Genomic DNA, 22,114 nt, shown 5'->3' with positions numbered 1-22,114 from the left:
TATTCGCGTGATTACGTGATTCTACTGCCCTAAATTAAGCTGTGTGTTTTTGTTTTCTTTAAAAAGGGATGCAAGAGGATTTAAAAAGTCCTAGCAGGATTCCTTTGATAGCATACCAATAGAAAACAGCGATCAAATCCATCACATGAAATTAATAAGATCATGCGGACCGATATATGTGCAATAAGGCTTTTATTTGGAATAATAAGGCACCTAATGAGCAGGGAGAGGTATACCTTATAGCCTAAATAGGCCTATATATAGATTCAAAAACAACTTTCAAGCCATTTCTTCGCTCAGTTAAAAATGATTGTCTAAAGAATATCCCATTGGCACTTTCACAGTACATGCACTCGTTTCTGAGTTGTCAATTGATTGACGCTATCGTCAATCTTCAGTCTTCATTTGCTCACTAATCAGGTAAAGATATGCGAAGGATTCAAAGAAAGGTACCGAATTTGTGGTTTAAGTAACAGCCAACATGTTCAATTAGTGTGTAGGCCACACTAATTCTGACTAAAACCTAATTTCACACAGTCACTTATAAAACAGTTTCTCATATTTTGTCTGCAGGCACTTCAGAAAGAACTGGTTTCATTTGGTCGCGCTATTGAAATGACAACTAAACTGCTGCCATGGAGGACACTCAGAGGTTGAGCACCAACTTGTCACTTCTATTCTGGAATGATTTTGTCGACGGGCAGCAGAGGACAAACGCCCACTCTCTTGGCACAGTCATTCTAAAATCAGACAAAGAAATTCGTCAACATAGAATTACAGGACAATATAAAGGCATGACAATGGGTCAGAGGTTAAAAAAGTGAGAAGGGTGTGGAGGAAATATGTTCGGTAGGGCTGTCCCAAACGACTAATTTTCTCCCGATTAGTCAGCCGACTATTTTTACGATTGGAAAAAACTAATACTAATTTTAAAAAAAATTGTATATATATCTTTTTTTTACCAAGTTAGCAATAAAATTTTTGTTGACGCTTATTAATTCACGAAAACATTTTGGAACACTTAAAGTCTTTATTAAAGTACATATAAACATGTAAATAACAATAATTAATCACACATAAACAATGTGGTCAAATGTTGATAACATTTACTAGTGCAAAAAGAATGGAATGTAAACAGATTCAGAACACTGACTTCGCCTTTCCAACAGGATTCAAAACAATTAAAAAAAAAAAATCTAGCATTATTATTATAGTATACTACTATATATAATAGTATTATAATAATTATAATATTCATTGCGAATCATATTTTTCAAAAAGGATGTCATTTTAAAGCTATTCTTAGTGTAGAATCTGAATTCTGTAGTATTATAGTATTTACATATTATAGTATTAATTCTGAAGTATGGGGGATTAACTCCAGAAATTGTTATTTATATGAAAGTGATGTGCTTTTATTTTTAAATGTTCAATAACACCATAACACCGGAAGTACGTTCGCTAAACCGCTAACAGCTTCACACTCTGCAAAAAAGCACTTTTCGTCATTGCTTGTGGTGTCACTATTAGATTTTTTTTTCTTTTAATTTTTTCGTTTGCAAATGCTGTTAACCAGCGATTTTAATGTTTGAAGTGTCACATTTTAACCGCAAGTTTGCGTTTTGGAGAAGACTGCCAATGTTTTATAGCAGGTTAAAGTAAAAGGTTAAAAGTTAAAGTAGGTTGTCTTTTTTACCCCCATTAGACTCAATGTAGCAATGCTAACGTTTACAGTGTTTAATATACACGTGTTTCCTTGTTTTGTTTTTCTTAACTGTAATTCTACGGCGTGTTGATTACCAATAAACATCTGTGATAACAACTGGAGTCTCAAATGTCATCTACACGCACGCACGCACGCGGTGATAAAACACAGCCGTGAAAATTATCACCCTCATTTTTATTTACTTCGCAACAAATGGACTCGTTGCATATCGCGACAGGCTTTGCAACTTCAATAAAACATGTCGATAGTTAGTTAGATGGAATACGACCGCCACCACTTTAAACATTTTCTCCTCTGATCTACACAATTCAGGTAGGTCACCCTTTTTGACTTCAAAATGGCGAATTTCGCCGAAAGTAGAGTGGTTTTCATGCCTGAATTTATGTTTTCAGCCACAATGTAGTGTCACTTAGACCAACAAGAGCATTTGTGCAGTTAACCACAGCTCCACTAGAAAGCGGTGTTGAACAAAAAAAGCTTTTTGGGGGTAGTCCCTGCTGATTTGATCCCGTTTTATTTTATTTTTATTCATACTTTTCTAATTTTGTTTCATAAGATTTTTCATTTCCTATCCTTTAATAAAAATCCTCATTGTGTTAATTGATGATTTGCATCTGACTTGCTCCTACCATGTAGTTGACGACGTTAATGTGGTAAGGTATACCGCCCATCTTGTCACACTTGGCAATGTTGGCCCTCTCGGGATCTCCGGCGGTCAGAACAGGGGAGTCAGCGTCAGCCTGCAGTGCAAAAACAACAATATTCAAGCAAGTTATATGACATCACAAAATGTGTGCATCTGTTAGCATGCTAGGACATGTAGCTGACACAATCAATTTAAAATTCATTTATATGTGTTATTATTTCTTCAATTGCTGTTTATTTTTGCACGGCTATCCAGGTTTGGGTTCCTGCCACAGAATCCAAGCACTCACAGCGTCTAGTCCCCTATGGATGGCCAAGAGGTCCGCCATGCGGTCGGTGAACCCAGTAGCAAAGTTCTCCGGGTTGATTGCCACGAAACACTGACCCTGCAGAAACACACACGGATGAGACACGGTCGTGAAGGTCACGAGTTTAACGACCTAACGCAAACAGTGAAAGCAACATTGCATAGTTTGAATTTTCCCTGCTTTTATGTATTCTTATGTTTGTATATTGTGAATGAAGACAGTCTTTGAACCATTACACGACATTGCCCTTGTAATATTGTCCAACGTACCAGGTCTGCAACCCTGTCTGTTACTTTCCATGTGCGGATGTGTTTGCTGTACTTGGCGCCGGCCAGTATACCGCAGAAAACCTCCACCATCATTCCCAGTCCATAACCTTTGTACCCTCCTGGACAATAGCAAAACACACATATTAGTAAGCTACAAATGGTTTAACGCTCAATGTACAATTCAGAGACATGAATAAGGTACAATATCCTACAAATGGTTTAACTCTCAAAGGACAATTCAAAGACACGAATGAGGTAGCCAATCAGTGTATATGAAATAAGGCTACAACAATTAATCGGTTAAATCGATAATCATCGAATGCCAACGAATTTGATGAACGATTTTTGCCAGCAGCTATGAGCAGTCCCGTTTGGGTCCTTGTTTGTGAGACTGCGGATGCACCAGTGAATACAGCAAGAGAGAGAAAGCTCAATGCTACACTCAGGTTGAGTTGCTGAATCAATAATATTTACGACATGTCGAGAGTAGGGCTGTCAAACGATTAAAATTTTTAATCGAGTTAATTACAGCTTAAAAATTAATTATTCGTAATTAACCGCAATTCAAACCATCTATAAAATATGCCATATTTTTCTGTAAATTATTGTTGGAATGGAAAGATAAGACACAAGACGGATATATACATTCAACATACGGTACATAAGTACTGAATTTATTATAACAATAAATCAAGAAGATGGCATTAACATTATTAACATTCTGTTAAAGCGATCCATGGATAGAAAGACTTGTAGTTCTTAAAAGATAAATGTTAGTACAAGTTATAGAAATTTTATATTAAAACCCCTATTAATGTTTTTGTTTTGATAAAATTTGTAAAATTTTCAATCAAAAAATAAACTAGTAGCTCGCCATTGTTGATGTCAATAATTGGTGCTGAAACCCATAAAATCAGTCGCACCCAAGCGCCAGCAGAGGGCGACAAAACACCAAAAAACAAGTAACAAGTGGACATTACACTGTGCTGGCATTTTAATCTGTTTGAGCGCGGCATGTGCATTAAATGCGTCAAATATTTTAACGTGATGAATTTAAAAAATTAATTACCGCCCGTTAACACGATAATTTTGACAGCCCTAGTCACCAAAAAACAAGTAACAAGTGGACATTACACTGTGCTGTCATTTTAATCTGTTTGAGCAGGGCATGTGTGTTAATTGCGTCAAATATTTTAACGTGATTAATTTAAAAAATTAATTAACGCCCGTTAACGCGATAATTTTGACAGCCCTAGTCGAGAGTAAGATTGTCTTGAGTCGTATGTGTTGTTAAATCCACTGTGCCTCCGTCAGAGGTGAGTAAATTAAGCCATTGTATTGTTTGTATTCTTTGTTGACAAGATGTTACTACTTAACACGGAGCGCTATGCTAGGCAGCGATTATGCTAATCAGTGTCTTAAGCCGGAAGTTCAGGATTTTTGACATTAGGCTTAATCTTCGAGTTAGCAGGGGTTGAGTTAGTTGGTGGAGTTAATTTCAACAAATTCTGTTTCGTTTGGGAGTTATTTGTCAGTTTCAGGGCTCCGGAGTGGCTAAGCTAGCGCGAGCCTGGCACCATTATAGCATGCCAATAAAAAAAAATCTGCGAACAGATCGAACATAGTCAAATAAATTCAACACACAGATCATTGTTTCAAAATACCCATGCGGCCAAAACAATGTCACACCAAACTGCCGTAATTCATTTCATTCTGCAGGACAATTTTATAAGATGCATAATACGACCCCAATAAAGAGGAGTGCTTCGGTCACTCGTTCTAACGCTGCATTCGAGGAAGGTGGGAAGTCGGATTTATCCTGCTTGGAGGGCATTCCAAGCGAACGTAAACAGCAAAGATGGCTGATCACCACAAGTTGTTTTTTATTTTGGCCTTCAAAAGACATTTTGACCTCCAGCAAGCCTGACTTCTCATAAGCAATCAAATTGTGGAGGCGTACTAATTTTCCAAATCAGAGGTTGGAAACTCTGACTTCCCACCTTCCTCAAATGCAGCCTCAGTCTGCTAAGTTTACTGACAGCCGGCAACATGGCGAAATGTGCATTTAGAGGCTGTGGAAACATACAGAAGAAACGGGCAAAGGAAAGTTTCCGCAAATTCCTGATAAAGAACGAGTAAAAATATAAACTGGTCACTTGCTGCTGGCTACGACATAAAAAAATCAGCGGTGAAAAAAAACGATGTGATATCACTGAACTTCGCCCTGCTCCTCTGCAGAGCTTCTGGATTACAAATGTTGCTGTTCATACTGCAATTATTGACATGCAATGGTAAGTTTTGATAACTTTATCCTCCTGAAACATAGCCAACACTTTTGATTGCATGAGTCATCGATGATTTTTATGTGTGCATATGTTGTTCTTTATTGGCATGCTTTAATGGTGCCATTGACTCGCACTAGCTTAGCCACTCCGGAGCCCTGAAACTAACAAATAACTAACAAACTCCATGGAATTGGTTGAAATCAACTCCACCAACTAACTAAACCCCTGCTAACTTGAAGATTAAGCATAATGTCAAAAATCCTGAACTTCCACTTTAAGTGTCAGTTTGTATTGTGTTTTATTGAAGCATATAACCACTTGAGTTATTGTTAAATAGTAAAGTTTTTATAAAGAAACCACACATTCATAAACCCATTCATATAAGAGTTTAGAGTCTCTTTTCAACACAAACTCCCATTCAAACTGTAAATTGTCATACAGGAGAGTGGGATTTGAACTTTGATTTGGATTGTATTTATGAACAACTGTCTGATAAAGAAAACGGATTTATTCATTACAGTCTGCCTACTCCTTATTCGAATTAGCTGTTTAGTTTGTTTAAATAAAATAAATGAGTCATTGACAATTTATATCAGCACTTTGCCTACAGGACAAAAAATGTTAATCAGTAGCACTTTTTTATTTGAATGAACAGGACTTTTGCTTTGATTTGGGAGAAATTATTTTTATGTTTTATACCCAGAACCTTGATTAAAAACTTAAACAAGTTTTATGTACTTAAAACAGTACAGCTGTGGACTACAGTTAAGTTAGGAAGCTGTAATAAAATGGTATTTTTGAAGGAAATGGTCATCCATTTTGTCATTGTTACTTATAACATGCCTAAAACAACTTCAAGTTAAATTGTGAAGGTAATTGAAAAACGTGACATTTATCCGATTAATCGTTTAATTTATCGTCTGATTAATCAATTATGAAAACAATTGTTAGTTGCAGCCCTAATATGAACATAACCATGATCAGTGTAAGTGACAGACCTGTGGCCTCGCTGCCGCCAATGGGAACCAATCCTCCTCCGTTCAGAACTTGCTTGGGGTCAGGAGTGATCTTGCCCTGGGCGTTGCACCCCCATCCCTCAGGGATAGTGTCACCGCGGCGATCATGCAGCTCCACCTGTGTACACACACAACAAAATTGTCTAACACCAAACACTACAATGCGTCTAGGTACAAATGAGAGTGGGATTTCATTTTTCAGTGGGCCAAAAAGCACATACATTTTTTCATCTTGGGATTATTAAAAATGAAATAAGTATGAATTTTAGAGCTGAAACGAATACTCGAGCAGCTCGAGTTTAAAAACTGATCCGAGTAATTTTATTCACCTCGAGGATCCATTTAATTTCGCCAGCTCTAAGCATCACATTTTGCCCGGACTACTTTTAATGCGGGACAACGCACTGACGTCACGTGCGTAGAGGAAGAAGCAATTTAAAAAAAAAAAAAAAAAAACTTACTGGCGCCGACAGCCGCTACAAACTACGCCGACGTTGCTAAAAACTACGCCCGCACGATGCTAGTGTGGTAGCAGGTACTGTCCGATGCGTCCAATAGATATCGCATGCATTAAGGACTAGATGCGAATTGACAGACTCGGCCGCGTCTGGGCAGCGTAGTAAAGTGCGTTAGTAAACAGCCGCCATCTTTAAGCAGTAGACTTCGCAGCACTAATAAATATAATGTTACTGTCACTCGCTCATGTAACGTTAGCCCTTCGGAGGGCTAGGTTTCTATTGATTATGACCACTGTCGATGCGTGGCGAACGTGTCTTACATACAGGCTTTATTTAATCTGTAAAAACACAGCGCTGTAGAGTGATGAGGGTTTAAAATTAAAACATAATAAAGCTAACTCTCAGTTTTAGCTCAGTAGTCATTGCTGAATAAAACACCAAGTAGCACTGGTCCCTAATGTGCTCCAATACAGCAGGTATAATACATTTATTTTGAACACTGCAAAAACTCAAAATCCTATCAGTGCTTACAGTTTAGACTAACTTAAAACTTAATTAGAACTTAAAAATAGCTTGACACAAATGGAAATTCAATTGAAACACGTGGGAAAAACATGTCGCTTTCAAGTGATGTGTGTTATCAAGCGTAATTACATTTTTAGGTAAGAAATATGTTTTTTTTTTTTTTCTAGTCACATCTGAGATGCAATTGTCTGTTTTCAACAATGTACATCGAAAATAAAGACATTGATTGACTGAAAATGGTTCAATATTGGATTAAATGTCTTTTTTTCTCATATGTATTTATAATTGCGCTTTACCTAAAAAAAAATGTTTTATCCGATTACTCAATTAATCGATAGAATTTTCAGTCAATTACTCGATTACTAAAATATTCGATAGCTGTAGCCCTAATAAATTTAATTACTCACTTTTCCAAGCGCGACCGCAGATGTGGCCATGTCCAGGACGAAGCTGTCCCCGTTTTTGGATGGAGCTGCCACACTGATGGGGTTGGTGCCTAAGGTGCACTACGAACAACATCTCCACTTGATAAAGGAATAATGAAAAAAAAGAGGGCGAGCTAGTATATTTTGCTCACCTCTCTGCCACGTGTGGGGACCACCAGAGGTGACGTATTGGTGAAGGACATTCCCTGTGTATGAGACATGACTGTTAGATAAACCAAAAAGGACAGCTGCAGGATTTACAGACATTTTTTTTAATTTTTTTACTTACGATCATGTTGTCCTTCAGAGCTCGCATGGCGTAGTGGCCGGCGATGCCATAGTGGTTGGAGCCTATAACAGACAGGTTGGATAAATATTTGCGCAAATCTTGTCTTTTTTTTTTTTTTTTTTTTTTTTTAAAAAGCCATACTCACCATGCGCGACCACCCAACCGATACCAACTTCTTTGGCTTTCTTGATAGCCAAATCCATGCAGAAGTTCCCAACCACGGGGCCCAGGAGGTTCCTCCCGTCCACAAGCGCAGTAGCGGGACTCTCTTTATCTATGACTGGCTCTCCGTCCTTGGCGCAGATTCCCGTCTGAACGTCTTTTACGTACATGTCTGTCCGAAAATTAGCACAAAATTCAAGAAGGATGTCGCAAGGTCTTTTAAAAAAAAAAAAAATGTTTTAAATAATTAAATCAATAGAATTGGAACTATGAATTAAAATTAAACTTCATGAAAGCCCATATTCACAATGCAGAATTTTCCCTACTAAAATCCACTGTCATGCCATTTATCTCTATTTTGAACACAGAGGTTACAATAGGCCAGTACTTCTCAAATGGTGGGGCGGGCCCCCCCAGGGGGGCGCACAGCTATGCCAGGGGTGGCGCATGTGACCTTGGGGAACATACGTTTTTTGCTGTACTAGAATAAAGTGTAATTGGACATCCACTCAGTGGGTACCAGTGGCGCTCTGAACACTGGAGATATGGAAAGCTAAGACGAAGAAATATGACTAAGCGTATGTAGCGTTTGGCTTTGACTTTTAGCACAGTGGGAGACAAGGAAAGACCAGTCTGTTTACCGTGTCTAAAAATGTTCGCAGCGGACAGCAGGATGCCAAATCAATTAAAAAGTCACATAAAGACATTAGACATCTCAATTTGATCAAAATAAAATTAAATGGAGAAAAAAAATGAATATGAATCAGGAATTATTATGGATGAAAATTGTCCAATTAAAAAAAAATAGGTCTAAATAAAAAAAAAAAAAGAGATGTATGAGATGTAAAAAAAAAAAAAAAAAACTATAGAAAATTGGACATAAAAAATTAAAATAAAAAACTTGAAAAATTTAAAGAATTTTTTAAAAGAATAAATTCCATTTTTATTTGTAATGATTTCCCTTTTTTGTCCATTTACAATATTTTCTTTATTTTTTAAAAGTCTTCTTTAAAAAAATTTTCACATCTTCTCATTTCTTGTTGTAATCTTAGTCATTTTTTTAATCTATATTAAAAAACACATATATGGATGATTCATTATCAATAATTATATGTAAATGTACAGCAAAAATAAAAACTGTCCCTCTGCTCAATGTCGTGTTTGTTCTATTAATTTTTGTTTTTTTCCGGTCAAATTGTTTGGGATTTAGTCCTCAAGAGTTAATTTTGCTAATCAATTTGAATTTATAATAATTTTTTGATTTTATAAAATTTTATTTTTCAGTATCAAACGGTCAACAAATGTGCCTTGAGTGTATTTTTTTACAATTTGGAAGGGTTTTTTGTTTGTTTTTTAATTTAGGCAAATTGATGTGCTTGAAGTCTTGTCTGTTAAAAACAAAACAATGTTCGTAAAGTCATATTTTATTCTAAGTTGATCTATATTACGTTTTTTTCTTTAATATTAAAAAGGACATAATGTTATTCAGAGGTGTACTGATTATAATAATAATCTTATAGACAAATGATACATTTACAGTGGAGGCAGAGAGTTGGGGGGGCGCAAAACATTTACGTCTTCCATTGGGGGGGCATTACAGAAAATAATTGAAAAGCACTGCAATAGGCTAACTTACCCATCCTGTTCAGTCCGTGACTGTAGTGTCCCCTGTGGTCACCCTCCACCAGAACCTGTGCCAGGCTGCGGGCATGATGCTGCTTGGTGCCCACCGCCGTCATGCACCTCTCGATGAAGCTCGTCACCTCCTGCTGGGTAATCAAACACCTGCACAGAAAGAGAGAGACAGACACTTAATAATGTTTTCAAATATTTATTTTAAAATGGACTGCATTTAAGATACAAGATTTATTTAACCAATTAAATATCTAATTAAGATTAAAAAGCGAGTTTGAATAAACCTTAAATGAAAAAGCATGCACGCTTTGGGTTAAAAAACAGACTATAATGTAATATACATCTGGAGCGCTGCAACGTGTCCATAGTACAGACTAGAGCACACATTATTATGTAACGTTTTTGCTTGTAAATCATGATTGGTTTTCATACAGTTTTATTTTGTAAAGCTGGCGTGATACTAATTTTACTTAATGTGATAGCATCAGATGACATGCGTCAGAAACAAAAGTCCCTTTGTTTTTCTTTTACTTTCAAAAAGAAACATAGAAGCCTTCAAAAGTACCACTGACCGTCGTCTGTCCTGAGCAACAGGATTTTTCCTTCATTTAACTCCATGATGCTTGAATTTACATTTAACAAATATACATCAAAAAGCATTGAGGGGATGCAGTATGTAAGTACCGTCTTTTCTGCACTATAAGGCGCACCTTAAATGAATGGCCTATTTTAAAAATGTTTTCATATACAGTGATCCCTGGTTTTTCACGGTGAATGGGGACCAGAACCTGCTGCAATAATTAAAAAAGTAGTGCAACCCCCACATTTTTTTTTTGGGGGGGTTGTTCAATGTATTTATTCAGATTTAGCATTGGAAAGAGATACAGTACATATAAGACATTTGTAATGCTTTCCCCCCCCCAAAGTTTAATTAAAAAAAAAAAAAAAAGTATATGGCGAAAAACACTCAGGTCACTTGAAGTTCCGCTCTGAGACCCGCAATTTGGCCAAATTTAAAAATTGTCCCATATGCATGTGTGATACATCATTGGAAAGCTTAAAATCTCAATTTTCTGAGGGAAGAAAAAAATTGAACAGGATGGCATTTAAAAAAATAAAAAATAAATAAAAAGCGAGACCATATCTGGAGGTGAGAGCATGAAAGAGCAGAATTAAAGATGCCATGACTTTAACGAGATATTATCGTGAACTAACCTTGTTTCGATCAAAAAACTTCATGTAGCATGCATAACTGAATGTCAAAATACAGCTGTGAATGGCCACGGCTGGATTTTTGGGGGACTTTATGAGTGAAACATGGTAATATAACAAGGGTCGCAATGCAGAAATCACAGACATCAAGGAGTGGTTGAGATTGTCTTTTTTATATATTTACCCTTTTAATTGTTTTTTTTTCTTCAATTTTTCTTTGTTTGGATCAATTATTTATCATCTAACATATCAGTGAAAATGCGACAGTAACAAAAAAAATAATACAATTAAGCGGTAGTTATGAGGTAGATATCCTTGACTTTTTTACACACACTATTTTTTTTAATTGTGACATAATTTGTTTAAAAGTTTTATTCATACGAGTGAATGATTTTATAAAGATTTTTTTTTTTTAAAACAAAATATTAGACGTCCATTAATGATTCGAAGCTCAAAATGACAGACATTTTGAATAATAAATATAATTAATTATCTTTGTTTTATGGCTGAGTTGAAACAAAAGTGGTTGCGTGACGTCTGTAAACGGGGGTTTCCAGGATAAAACGGACAAATTAAAAATAGTTTGGAGGCTTAATGCACCATGAATCTGCTATGGCAGCATATAGACATATTGTTCTATCAAACACAACAGTTGTTTTGGCTTAAAATACAGCAGTTTCTTTAAGAGGACTGCAAGAGCAGAAACTGCTTTTTCAGTCTTGTGTCTTTTCCGCCACAAATATTTTTTAATAAATTGCTTTTAAGCACTTCAAATGTAATAGTTGTGATACGTTTTAAACCTGTTACCGCCCAAACGAATTATTTTAAAACAAGAATAAAGTACTGTAGTGGAAAAATACTTAGCTTTATTAAATGTTTCATTGAGTGAGTCTACTCAAATCCTCTCAGTTAAACACAATGAGTTGCCACAGCAACTGTTTAACAAGTTAATCGATGATTGACGAATGCCGCGCTTTTGAAGTTCGTGACTCTGGCAAGATCAAACACAAACATCTGTCAACATCGTTAACTTTAATAAGTAACTCCAGTGCAGTGCCACAGTGCCTGACGAACAAAGGCCAGCTCATCTGTATTTATTTTTATTTTTTTCAGTTGAAAAAAAATCCACGATGGACTGAGGGCGCGAAGTTTGAAGCGCGAAGTAATGAGGGATCACTGTATAGGGCGCACAGCATTATAAAGCACAGATGTAGTAAGTGTAGTTGTTGGGGTTGTGTTATAACATCCACTAGATGGCGCTGCACTAAATGGAATTTCATGCCATGATTAACCAATATTGATCCATATACAAGGCACATAAGATTATAAGGCGCACTGTCTGAGAAACTGTTTGAGAAAATTGAAGGCTTTTAGGTGCGCCTTACAATGTGGAAAATACGGTACATAAAAATAATAATGATAAAATATATGTATTGAAAATTTAATTGGAAAAATACAACAAAAAAATTGGAATATCCTAAATGAAAAATAAAAACAAAGAAAAATAAAAGAAAATTAAAAAAGATATATTTTAATTAAAAAATGTTTTAAAAAATATTTTTAATACAAAAATACACATTTTTATTTCTGAAATTAATCATTTTTAAATATATTGTATTTTTTAAGTTTAATTTTGTATATTTACTTTTCTTATTTAAAAAATCTTTAAACAATTTTTTTTTTTACTCTAATATTTTCTCATTTTTAGCTGTATTTTTCAATATAGTTTTCCATATTTAGTATGTTTTGAATAATACTTTTGTACTGTGTTATTATGTATTCCTCCAATGGTTATGTTGTATATACTCTTAACTCATTGACTGCCTCTGACGGTTCTTCAATCCCAATGGATTGGACGTCAACTAGTGACAAACTCATTTTATTTCGCAACGGAACGATGAATAGAAACACATAAAAAAACAGATGCTTTCAATGCGAAGATATCTAGCTTGGAACTTTAGCCCTTATATCGCCTTTCGAATCCTAATGTGTGTGTGTGTTTTCCCCATTTTTTTTCTCTCTCTCGCCTCCACGTTGCAAAAAAACATTCCAACTCTGGGCTCTTCTTCAAGAGGTCATAAAACAGTTTCACTCCCTCACAGCCGTCACATGCTTGACGAACACCAGTTCTCCTGATCGCCGCCTGTTATGTCACAAAGAATAACACTTGAAAGATAAGCGAGTTAAAACAACAGCAACAAAAAAAAAAAAAGGAAAGGTGCTAATAACCAACTAAATTTGACGGTGAAACCCTGCAAGGCCTGTCCTTCTACTTCCCAGTATTGTTTTCTCAACCTTTTAGGGTGCTAGGGAATGTTGTAACTTTGCAAGTCTGCACAATTACATCCAGATGTGGACTGTGGTAAAAGTTGGCAACGAGCAGACCAGAAAGAAACATTGTGTTCTGCGCATTGTTTCCTCTTATTTTTGAGATCACTGGCAATCATGTGACTTCAACGGTTTACTTATTGGCTTGTTGGGGAGTTTCCCTGTTTGAGTGATACAAAATTGTATATTTTTGCAGTATCGCTTTCAACAAAAAAATAACACCCCTCCTCCTCCTTCCTTCAATTCTGAGTTGCTTTACTATGGAGGGACGCCAAATAATACAGGATCTGATGCTTTGTATTGTATTGATCAAAGTTATGACAACAAAGTTTTGGAGTTCAACCATAAAGTTGATGCATGTTGTTTTCATTACAACGCTACGCAAGAAAAGTTCTATTACAAACATACAGAATGCAAAAAATGTGTATGTTACAGTATGTAATATGAGCCCCGGCAGGGTGAGGTTTATTTGGGTGGGGGTTGGTTGGGGGGGTTAACACATAGCAGCCCTTCTGGCAGAGGAAGGTCCCAGTGGAAACTTATGCAACAGCTTACATAAGGGAAGGAATGAAATCTAAAGAACACATTTTATGATTTCCCATACAGAAATATGAACAAAAAGTCCGTGATTGTGTTTTGTTTTTTTATGGTAATGACTGAGTAGATGGTGTGACAACCCATCCTGCTAGACACTCCTGCTAATAAGCAAAGCAAAGCTCTGCTAAAAAAGTTTTGATATCTAACTGGACAACAGTCCATGTTAAGTTACAAGCACAACCTTTGATCATTCATTTTTCATAAATATGAGAGATGTTTTAAAACTGAATAAGACTTCACATAAAGAGAGTTATTCTTTGAAACATTTGCTTGCTAGCGATGCTAATGCTAACATTGGATTCATACATCGTACGTAAAGAAGTCAAGATCTGTTGTTGCTATAGTTTTTCAGGTATCTGGACTTTATTTAGGTATTCATTTGGGGATGGATTCATCTTCGTGTTGTTGTCGGGATCATATGGCAGAAAACACAGACAAGACTGAAAAAGCAGTTTCTGCTCTTGCACTACTCTTTAAAAGAAACTGCTGTATTTTAAGCCAAAACAACTTGTGTTTGATAGAACAGCATGTCTATATGCTGCCATAGCAGATTCATGGCACATTAAGCCCCCAAACTATTTTTAATTTGTCCGTTTTACCCTGAAAACCCCCATTTACAGACGTCGCGCAACCGCTTTTGTTTCAACCCAGCCATAAAACGAAGGTAATTAATATATTATTAAAAATGTCTGTCGTTTTTAGCTTAGAATCATTAATTGATGCCTCATATTTCGTTTAAAAAAAAAACGACTTTAAAAAAATTATTCACTCGCATATTTTCAACAAATTATGTCACAATGAAAAAATGGCGTCTGTAAAAAAAAGTCACGAATATCGACCTCATAACTATCGCTTAATTGTATTTTTTTTGTTACTTTCGCATTTTCTCTGATATGTTAGATGATAAATAATCGATCCAAACAAAAACAAATTGGAAAAAAAAAAAAAAACGTTTAAAAGGGTAAAAATATGAAAATCTCGACCACTCCTTGATGTCTGCGATTTCTGCATCGCCACCCTTGTTATATTACCATGTTTCACCCAAAAAAATTCAGCTGTGGCCATTCACAGCTGTGTCTTGACACTCAGTGATACATGCTACATGGAGTTTTTGGATCGAAACAAGGATACGATAATGTCTCGTTAAAGTCATGGCGTCTGTAACTCTGCTCCCGCGTGCTCTTACCTCCAGATAGTTTTTTAAACAGCAAAACCCTTTTTTTTTTTTTTTTTAAATGCCCTCCTGTTCAAAAATTTTCCTCCCCCAGAAAATTGAGATTTTAAGCTTTCCAATGATGTATCACACATGCATATCGGACAATTTTGAAAGTTGGCACAATTGGGGATCTCAGAGAGGAACTCCAAGTCACCTGAGTGTTTTCCGCCATTTAAAAAAAAAAAAATGTAATATTGGGATAAAACTAGCTGTACCTTGATTTGAAAAAAAAATCTACATGTTCTGATAATTCTGCAAGTTACGGTATCTAATCAGTTGGACCTCTTATGGGCTAATGCGTCATTTCTCAAAATTGCTAGCATAATACAGACCCTTTGTATTGTTACATGTACGATTCACTTAATAACATGGTCTGCTTAACCCTTTAACACCTGGGTCTGTTTTATCCGAATTTGCATTTTTCTGTTCTTGCCTTTATATTTCAAAGAAAAAAATGTTGAAAAAAATGGCCTGATTGGGTCCCTTTTTTCAGGACACCATAACCTTCATGTCCAAACTTGTTTTCTCCACAAACCAATTATAATCAACATTTTGGACACAAAAAGACAAAAAAAATTCCAACATTTTTTTGGTCAAAATTTGTAATATTGATGTCGCATTGACAACCAAACATGCTCAACGAAACATTTTGAAGCGTGTAATATTTATTCATCTTGTTAGGATAAACATTCAACAGAAAATTAGACTGAATAGTTTTATATTTGATAATTCGACAGAAACAGCAGGTATGGTCATTCTAAATACTATGGTCAAAACAGGTTATATACAGGAGACCAACAGTTTAAAACAGTGAAAAGATCACCATCCAACACAAAAACGGTTTCGAGGATATCTTTTAGTGAGGTTGGGTATTGCACACATCACCTTATCATGCATTTTAGATACAATCAAGTTTCTCAAACACACATATCTATATACAAACTGAAAAGATTGTGAAAAAAAATATAACACTGAAAAACGTATTTAAAAAAATATTTACAATAAATCAGTTCAGTTAATTTTCTTCAGGCATGCCACTCAGTTTCATCGTGGAACAAGACACAGGGCTACCTTACACAGCTCACACTTCTAGGGGTTGTCCTTTCTTCTTCCGCCCTTTGAGCAGTGCTCTACTTACTCGCCGACTCATTCGAAGAAAACGACAATTCTGGCCCATACTCTTCCTCAAGTTGATGAAAAATTGCATTAGCTTGCGCTACGTTTTCTGCACGCTTCATAAAGTCACTCGCTCAATCCAACCGGTCGTCGATCACTACGTCGCCTCCCTGTTGTAAGATGGCGCCTCACTCAGCAATATATTAAAAGTTTTCGGATGACGTCCTTCCTTTGTGACCTCCCAGTGGCTCCTAGGATATGTAGTTTTTCATGGCGCTTTCCGTTTTGAAAAAGGACAAGAAATGATGGAAATATGGGCATCAGCACATGGTCCATGCAGCGTTTTATTGTTAGTGTATTTATGAGGGCAATAAAACTATAAACTCATTTGACATTATCTCCTGTTTTACTTGGTCGATTGACAGGCGTGGACCTCAACTTCTGCACTTTCAAACGAGACCAACGAGTGGCACGGGGGTGACGTAATTACAGCATGACGAGGCTTTAAAGATGATATGCGTAAACGTGCCGCCGCTGACACGTCCGCTCTTAAAGGGTTAAATAACATTATGTGATGACATACTAGCTTCAACTTTTTTTTTTTTTTTTTTTAAACCAGTTTGGAACATTTGCTATGTAGAGTTCAGTTATATTTGACTTTCAAAGAGAGTGTAGTGTATGCAGTATTTACAGTCAATCAGGTTAATTTTTAAACATTTACTTATGTTCATTCATTTATTTCACTTTTACTCTACAGCACTTTTTTGTGTTACTTGGAGAGCTACGTATATTTGTGGCAGTACTGGGATGTCAAACACGTGAACTGACATGCAAACATTGGTATAAGTGCAAACATACTATATATGTTACATACATAATACATGTATATTATTAGCAATATACATATTGCTAATAACCTGACTTTTAATCATTCAATTGGTTTCAGAAATGGCTTATATGAAAGCTAAGACCCTCCCAAATGATGTTGAATGTACAAAAATATATTTGTTTCACTGAAAAAAGATTCATCATTTAATGAAGACATAAAGGTCAAATTTTGGCAAGACAAAATATTTTGTCGCCTACAGAAAGTAGTGTGAAAATTGGACAAAAAATGTACTTCAAATACAAAAATATGCTACATAACATAAGTGAATTAAGTAGTGGTGCTGTGAGATCCCAATTTAATATTTTGTACGACTTCCACGGGCTTGAAGGACTGCATCCATGCGGTTTGGCAAGGATTCATATAATTTATTGATGAAGTCATCAGGAACATCAAAGAAAGCAGTCTTGCATGCCACCCAGAGTTCATCAACATTCTTGGGTTTCGTCTTCCATGCTTCCTCTTTCATCCTGTTCATGTCTGGTGACTGGGCTGGCCAGTCCTGGAGGATCTTGATCTTCTTTGCCTTTAGGAACTTTGAGGTAGAGATTAAAGTATGTGATGGAGCACCATCCTGCTGCAGAATTTGTCCCTTTTTATGGTTAGGAATGTAAGAGGCAGGTAAGGTTTGTTGATATTTCAGACTATTTATGTTGCCTTCCACCCTGCAGATCTCTTCCACACCCCAATACTGGATGTAACCCAAAACCATGATATTGCCACCACCAAACTTCACTGTTTTGTGGCAAAAGGTGGATTTTTCAGATTAATCTTCCATTGAATTACACCACAGTCGCCACAAATATTGCAGGAGACCTACTGGAGCCCGCATGGATCAGAGATTCACTCAGAAAACAGTGAAGTTTGGTGGTGGCAAAATCATGGTCTGGGGTTACATCCAGTATGGGGGTATGTGAGAAATCTGCAGGGTGGAAGACAACATAAATAGTCTGAAATATCCACAAATCTTTGCTGCCTCTTACATTCCTAACCATAAAAAGGGACAAATTCTGCAGCAGGATGGTGCTCCATCGCATACTTTAATCTCTACCTCAAAGTCCCTCAAGGCAAAGAAGATCAAGATCCTCCAAGACTGGCCAGCCCAGTCACCAGACATGAACAGGATGAAAGAGGAAGCATGGAAGACGAAACCCAAGAATGTTGATGAACTCTGGGTGGCATGCAAGACTGCCTTCTTTGATGTTCCTGATGACTTCATCAATAAATTGTATGAATCCTTGCCGAACCACATGGATGCAGTCCTTCAAGCCCATGCAAGTCGTACAAAATATAACATTTGGATCTCACAGAACCACTACTTAATTCACTTATGTTATGTAATATGTTTTTGTATTTGAAGTACATTTTTTGTTCAATTTTCACACTACTTTCTGTAGGCGACAAAATATTTTGTCTTGCCAAAATTTGACCTTTATGTCTTCATTAAATGATAAATCTTTTTTCAGTGAAACAAATATATTTTTGTACATTCAACATCATTTAGGAGGGTCTTAGCTTTCATATGAGCCATTTCTGAAACGAATTGAATGATTAAAAGTAGGGTTGTTCCGATCATGTTTTTTTGCTCCCGATCCGATCCCGATCATTTTAGTTTGAGTATCTGCCGATCCCGATATTTCCCAATCCGATTGCTTTTTGCTCCTGATTCAATTCCAATCATTCCCGATAATTTTTCCCGATCATATACATTTTGGCAATGCATTAAGAAAAAAATGAATAAAACTCGGACGAATATATACATTCAACATACAGTACATAAGTACTGTATTTGTTTATTATGACAATAAATCCTAAAGATGGCATTTACATGATTAACATTATTTCTGTGAGAGGGATCCACGGATAGAAAGACTTGTAATTCTTAAAGGATAAATGTGACTTTGTATATTGTGACTAAATATTGCCATCTAGTGTATTTGTTGAGCTTTCAGTAAATGATACTGCAGCCATTTAACTGTTCTGCCCAAATGCATGATGGGAAGTGCAACTATGACTGTGCGTAGGGGCACCACTTGATATATCTTCTCTGCGTTGGGAAAGAACATAGGGTGTTAAGTAAATGGTCAACTACTACCTTTCTTCCACACATTGCCTGCCACGCTATTTTTGATTGCTAAGAGAGGGATTGTAAGGCCTTAGCCAAATAAAAAAAGGCTCCAAAGGCTGTCAAAATTCTCTCTACTCATTATACGCTTCCTTTTAGCTCTATATACAGGTAAAACGGCGCCTTTATAGATTGAACGCGACAATGCGTAAGTGGGTCGTGCAGCGCATGCGTTAATTATTTAACGTGATTAATTAAAAAAAAAATAATTACAGCCGTTAACGCAATAAATGTGATAGCCCTACTTTAAGCCAAAACTACACTGGATGAGTGTAAGACATTTTGTCTGTAACGTTAAATACAATTAGAAAACGATTTAAATAAAAAAATATATATATATTAAAAAAAGGCATGTCCGATATTTTTTTTTCCGATTCCGATACTTTGAAAATGACGTGATCGGACCCGATCGATCGGGATGATCGATCAGGACATCTTTAAATAAAAGTCAGGATATTGGCAATTGTTTCTACAAAATAGCTAAGCGACAAGACTTTTGTCAGGGACTGTATAATGTATTTAACTAAACAGATAACACTCTCAATGATGCATTTCCTAGTTGGGTCAACGGTAACTGTCATGCAAGTGAAGCTGGGTGTGACACAATGTAATGCAACACCCATGGACTTTATTTAGGTCGTAAAATTAGAACAAGGGCCCTGTGTGTGCACAAGTATGTGTGTAGTATGCACAGAGGAAGAAGAAAGTAGGAAGTTTTGCACGCATAAGCATCAAAACGAAACAACCACACACTTTACTGCATTGGTTTCACCATAAAAGTAAAAATGCAGGAAGTCCAAAGGGAATGCTTGCATGCCACACAGGTTACTTATTGAGAAAACACACTTGTTGACCTTGAAATGACAAGAGTCTTCTTACCTGCTCATGTTGCCTGTCGTGTGTTGTTACTCTCCTCGGTGCAAAAGCAAAAAAGAAAGATTTCGGTCCTTGCTCTGGTTCATGTGTTCTCTTCACTTGGCTCCAACTTGCCCTTCCAGCCCTGAAGACAGAGGCCACACCCACTGGGGGGTCATGTCTATCAGGTATTTGTGAGAGTGGGGCGGAGAGTGAGTTTTCGTGTGGGTGTGTCGCATGTAGGCGGGTTTTTACGACAGAGGGCCTGTGGTGTGCTGGAGTTATGTAACCTTGAGCAGCAGTTGATCGATAAGAGGATACTTACTTTGAACCAAAATGTGTCCCAAGGCCTAAAAAAAAGGTTTTTTAGACCCACAAACAATTGTTAAAGACAGTAGCGGTTCAAGACCAATATTATTGGGGGGGGGGGGGGGGGGGGGGGGTTTACGAGGTAGGGCCAGTGTTTTTTCTGAGGGGCGCATATATCACATTAAATACACAATAAATGGACATATGAATGAATAAACAAACTAAATTGTGCTTAATGAAGCATCATCTCTCTCAAACCAGAAAAAAATACAAATTCAGATACAGTGGTCTATACCACTAAAGTAAATAAGCAAATAAATCAAGTTTCATGATATATTACTATTTACCACACAGTAGGTTAGCTGAAACAACAATTTGAGGTGCATGCATGGTCGCTTATTCTGTCCCTCAATCCGATTGTGCCAAGCTTCTTCCTCACTCTCAGATTGTCTTTCTCAAAATCTGACTCTCTCTCCACCTCTGGATCTCTCTCCACATCTGGCTTTCTCTCCCCCATCATCATCTTCACTTTGTATATCAACTTGTTTTTTTCTTAATGCTGCAAAAAAGGACATGATGTCCTTCCAGTTTCTTTTCATGATTATCATCATGGAATGGTGGAACTACTGAATGGAAAATGCACATTCCAAAGCTAAATGGTATATGTGGGCTTAAGAACACTCTTGTGCTGCAACGACTAATCGATTAACTTGAGTAATTCCATTAGAAAAAAGCTTCGAATCAAATTTGGCTGCTTCGAGTATTCGTTTAATTTGAGTAGCGTTGTAATTAGAGATGTCCCGATCGATCGGGATCGATCAGGTCCGATCACGTCATTTTCAAAGTATCGGAATCGGCAAAAAAATATCGGCCATGCCTTTTTTTAAGATTTTTTTTTTTTTAATTAAATCGTTTTCTAATTGTATTTAACGTTAAAGACATAATATGTTTCACTCTACCAGAGTCTTTAGTTTAGGCTTAAGGTAGGGTTATCAAATTTATCCTAATAACGGCGGTAATATTTTTTTTTTTTTTTTAAATGTATCACATTAAAATATTAAACACAATTAACGCATGCACTGGCTGAACGACCCACTTACGCATTGTCGCGCTCAATCTGTAATGGCGCTGTTTTACCTATATAGAGAGATAAAAGGCAGCGTAAAATGAGTAGAGTGAATTTTGGCAGCCTTTGGAGCCTTTTTTTAATTGGCTAAAACCTTACAATCCCTCTCCCTCCGATTAGAAATATCATGTGAAGCAATGTGGGGAAGCAAGGTAGCAATTGATTTTTATCTTAACACCTTATGTTATTTGCCAACGCAGAGAAGATATAGCAATTGGTAGCACTACGCACAGTCATGGTTCCACTTCCCATCATGCATTTGGGCATGACTACAGTATCATTTACTGAAATACCAACAAATACACTAGATGGCAATATTTAGTCACAATATACAAAGTCACATTTATCCTTTAAGAATTACAAGTCTTTCTATCCGTGGATCCCTCTCACAGAAAGAATGTTCATGTAAATGCCATCTTGAGGGTTTATTGTCATAATAAAGAAATACAGTACTTATGTACTGTATGTTGAATGTATATATTCGTCCGAGTTTTATTCATTTTTTTCTTAATGCATTGCCAAAATGTATATGATCGGGAAAAATTATCGGGAATGATTGGAATTGAATCTGGAGCAAAAAAAAAGCAATCGGATCGGGAAA

General features: G+C 36.5%; 1 protein-coding gene across 1 annotated transcript; it reads right to left on the bottom strand.

Annotated features, from left to right (window-relative positions):
* Positions 1-175: 175 nt before the first annotated feature.
* LOC130916401 (uncharacterized oxidoreductase YjmC-like) lies at positions 176-20,245 on the bottom strand. The gene is made up of 11 exons (XM_057837108.1): positions 20,103-20,245; positions 9,745-9,893; positions 8,092-8,280; positions 7,947-8,008; positions 7,810-7,863; positions 7,640-7,738; positions 6,232-6,367; positions 2,949-3,067; positions 2,662-2,757; positions 2,356-2,466; positions 176-740 (listed from the first exon to the last, which is right to left on the bottom strand). The coding sequence occupies exons 1-11, from the start codon at positions 20,108-20,110 to the stop codon at positions 675-677; spliced, it is 1,089 nt and encodes a 362-aa protein (XP_057693091.1). The 5' UTR covers positions 20,111-20,245; the 3' UTR covers positions 176-674.
* Positions 20,246-22,114: the final 1,869 nt, after the last annotated feature.

Source organism: Corythoichthys intestinalis, chromosome 5 (genome assembly GCF_030265065.1).
Source record: "Corythoichthys intestinalis isolate RoL2023-P3 chromosome 5, ASM3026506v1, whole genome shotgun sequence".
Lineage (NCBI taxonomy): Eukaryota > Metazoa > Chordata > Actinopteri > Syngnathiformes > Syngnathidae > Corythoichthys > Corythoichthys intestinalis.
The sequence above is the reverse complement of the archived record's forward strand: the minus strand, read 5'-3'. Positions and strand labels throughout refer to the sequence as shown.

What these genes read in the sequence shown, in the direction of transcription:
- LOC130916401 (XM_057837108.1), bottom strand. An exon ending in CGGTTGGGTGGTCGCGCATG is followed by an intron (nt 8,009 to 8,091) that starts GTGAGTATGGCT and finishes TGTCTGTTATAG; the next exon opens with GCTCCAACCACTATGGCATC. An exon ending in CAGACAGGGTTGCAGACCTG is followed by an intron (nt 2,758 to 2,948) that starts GTACGTTGGACA and finishes GTGTTTCTGCAG; the next exon opens with GGTCAGTGTTTCGTGGCAAT.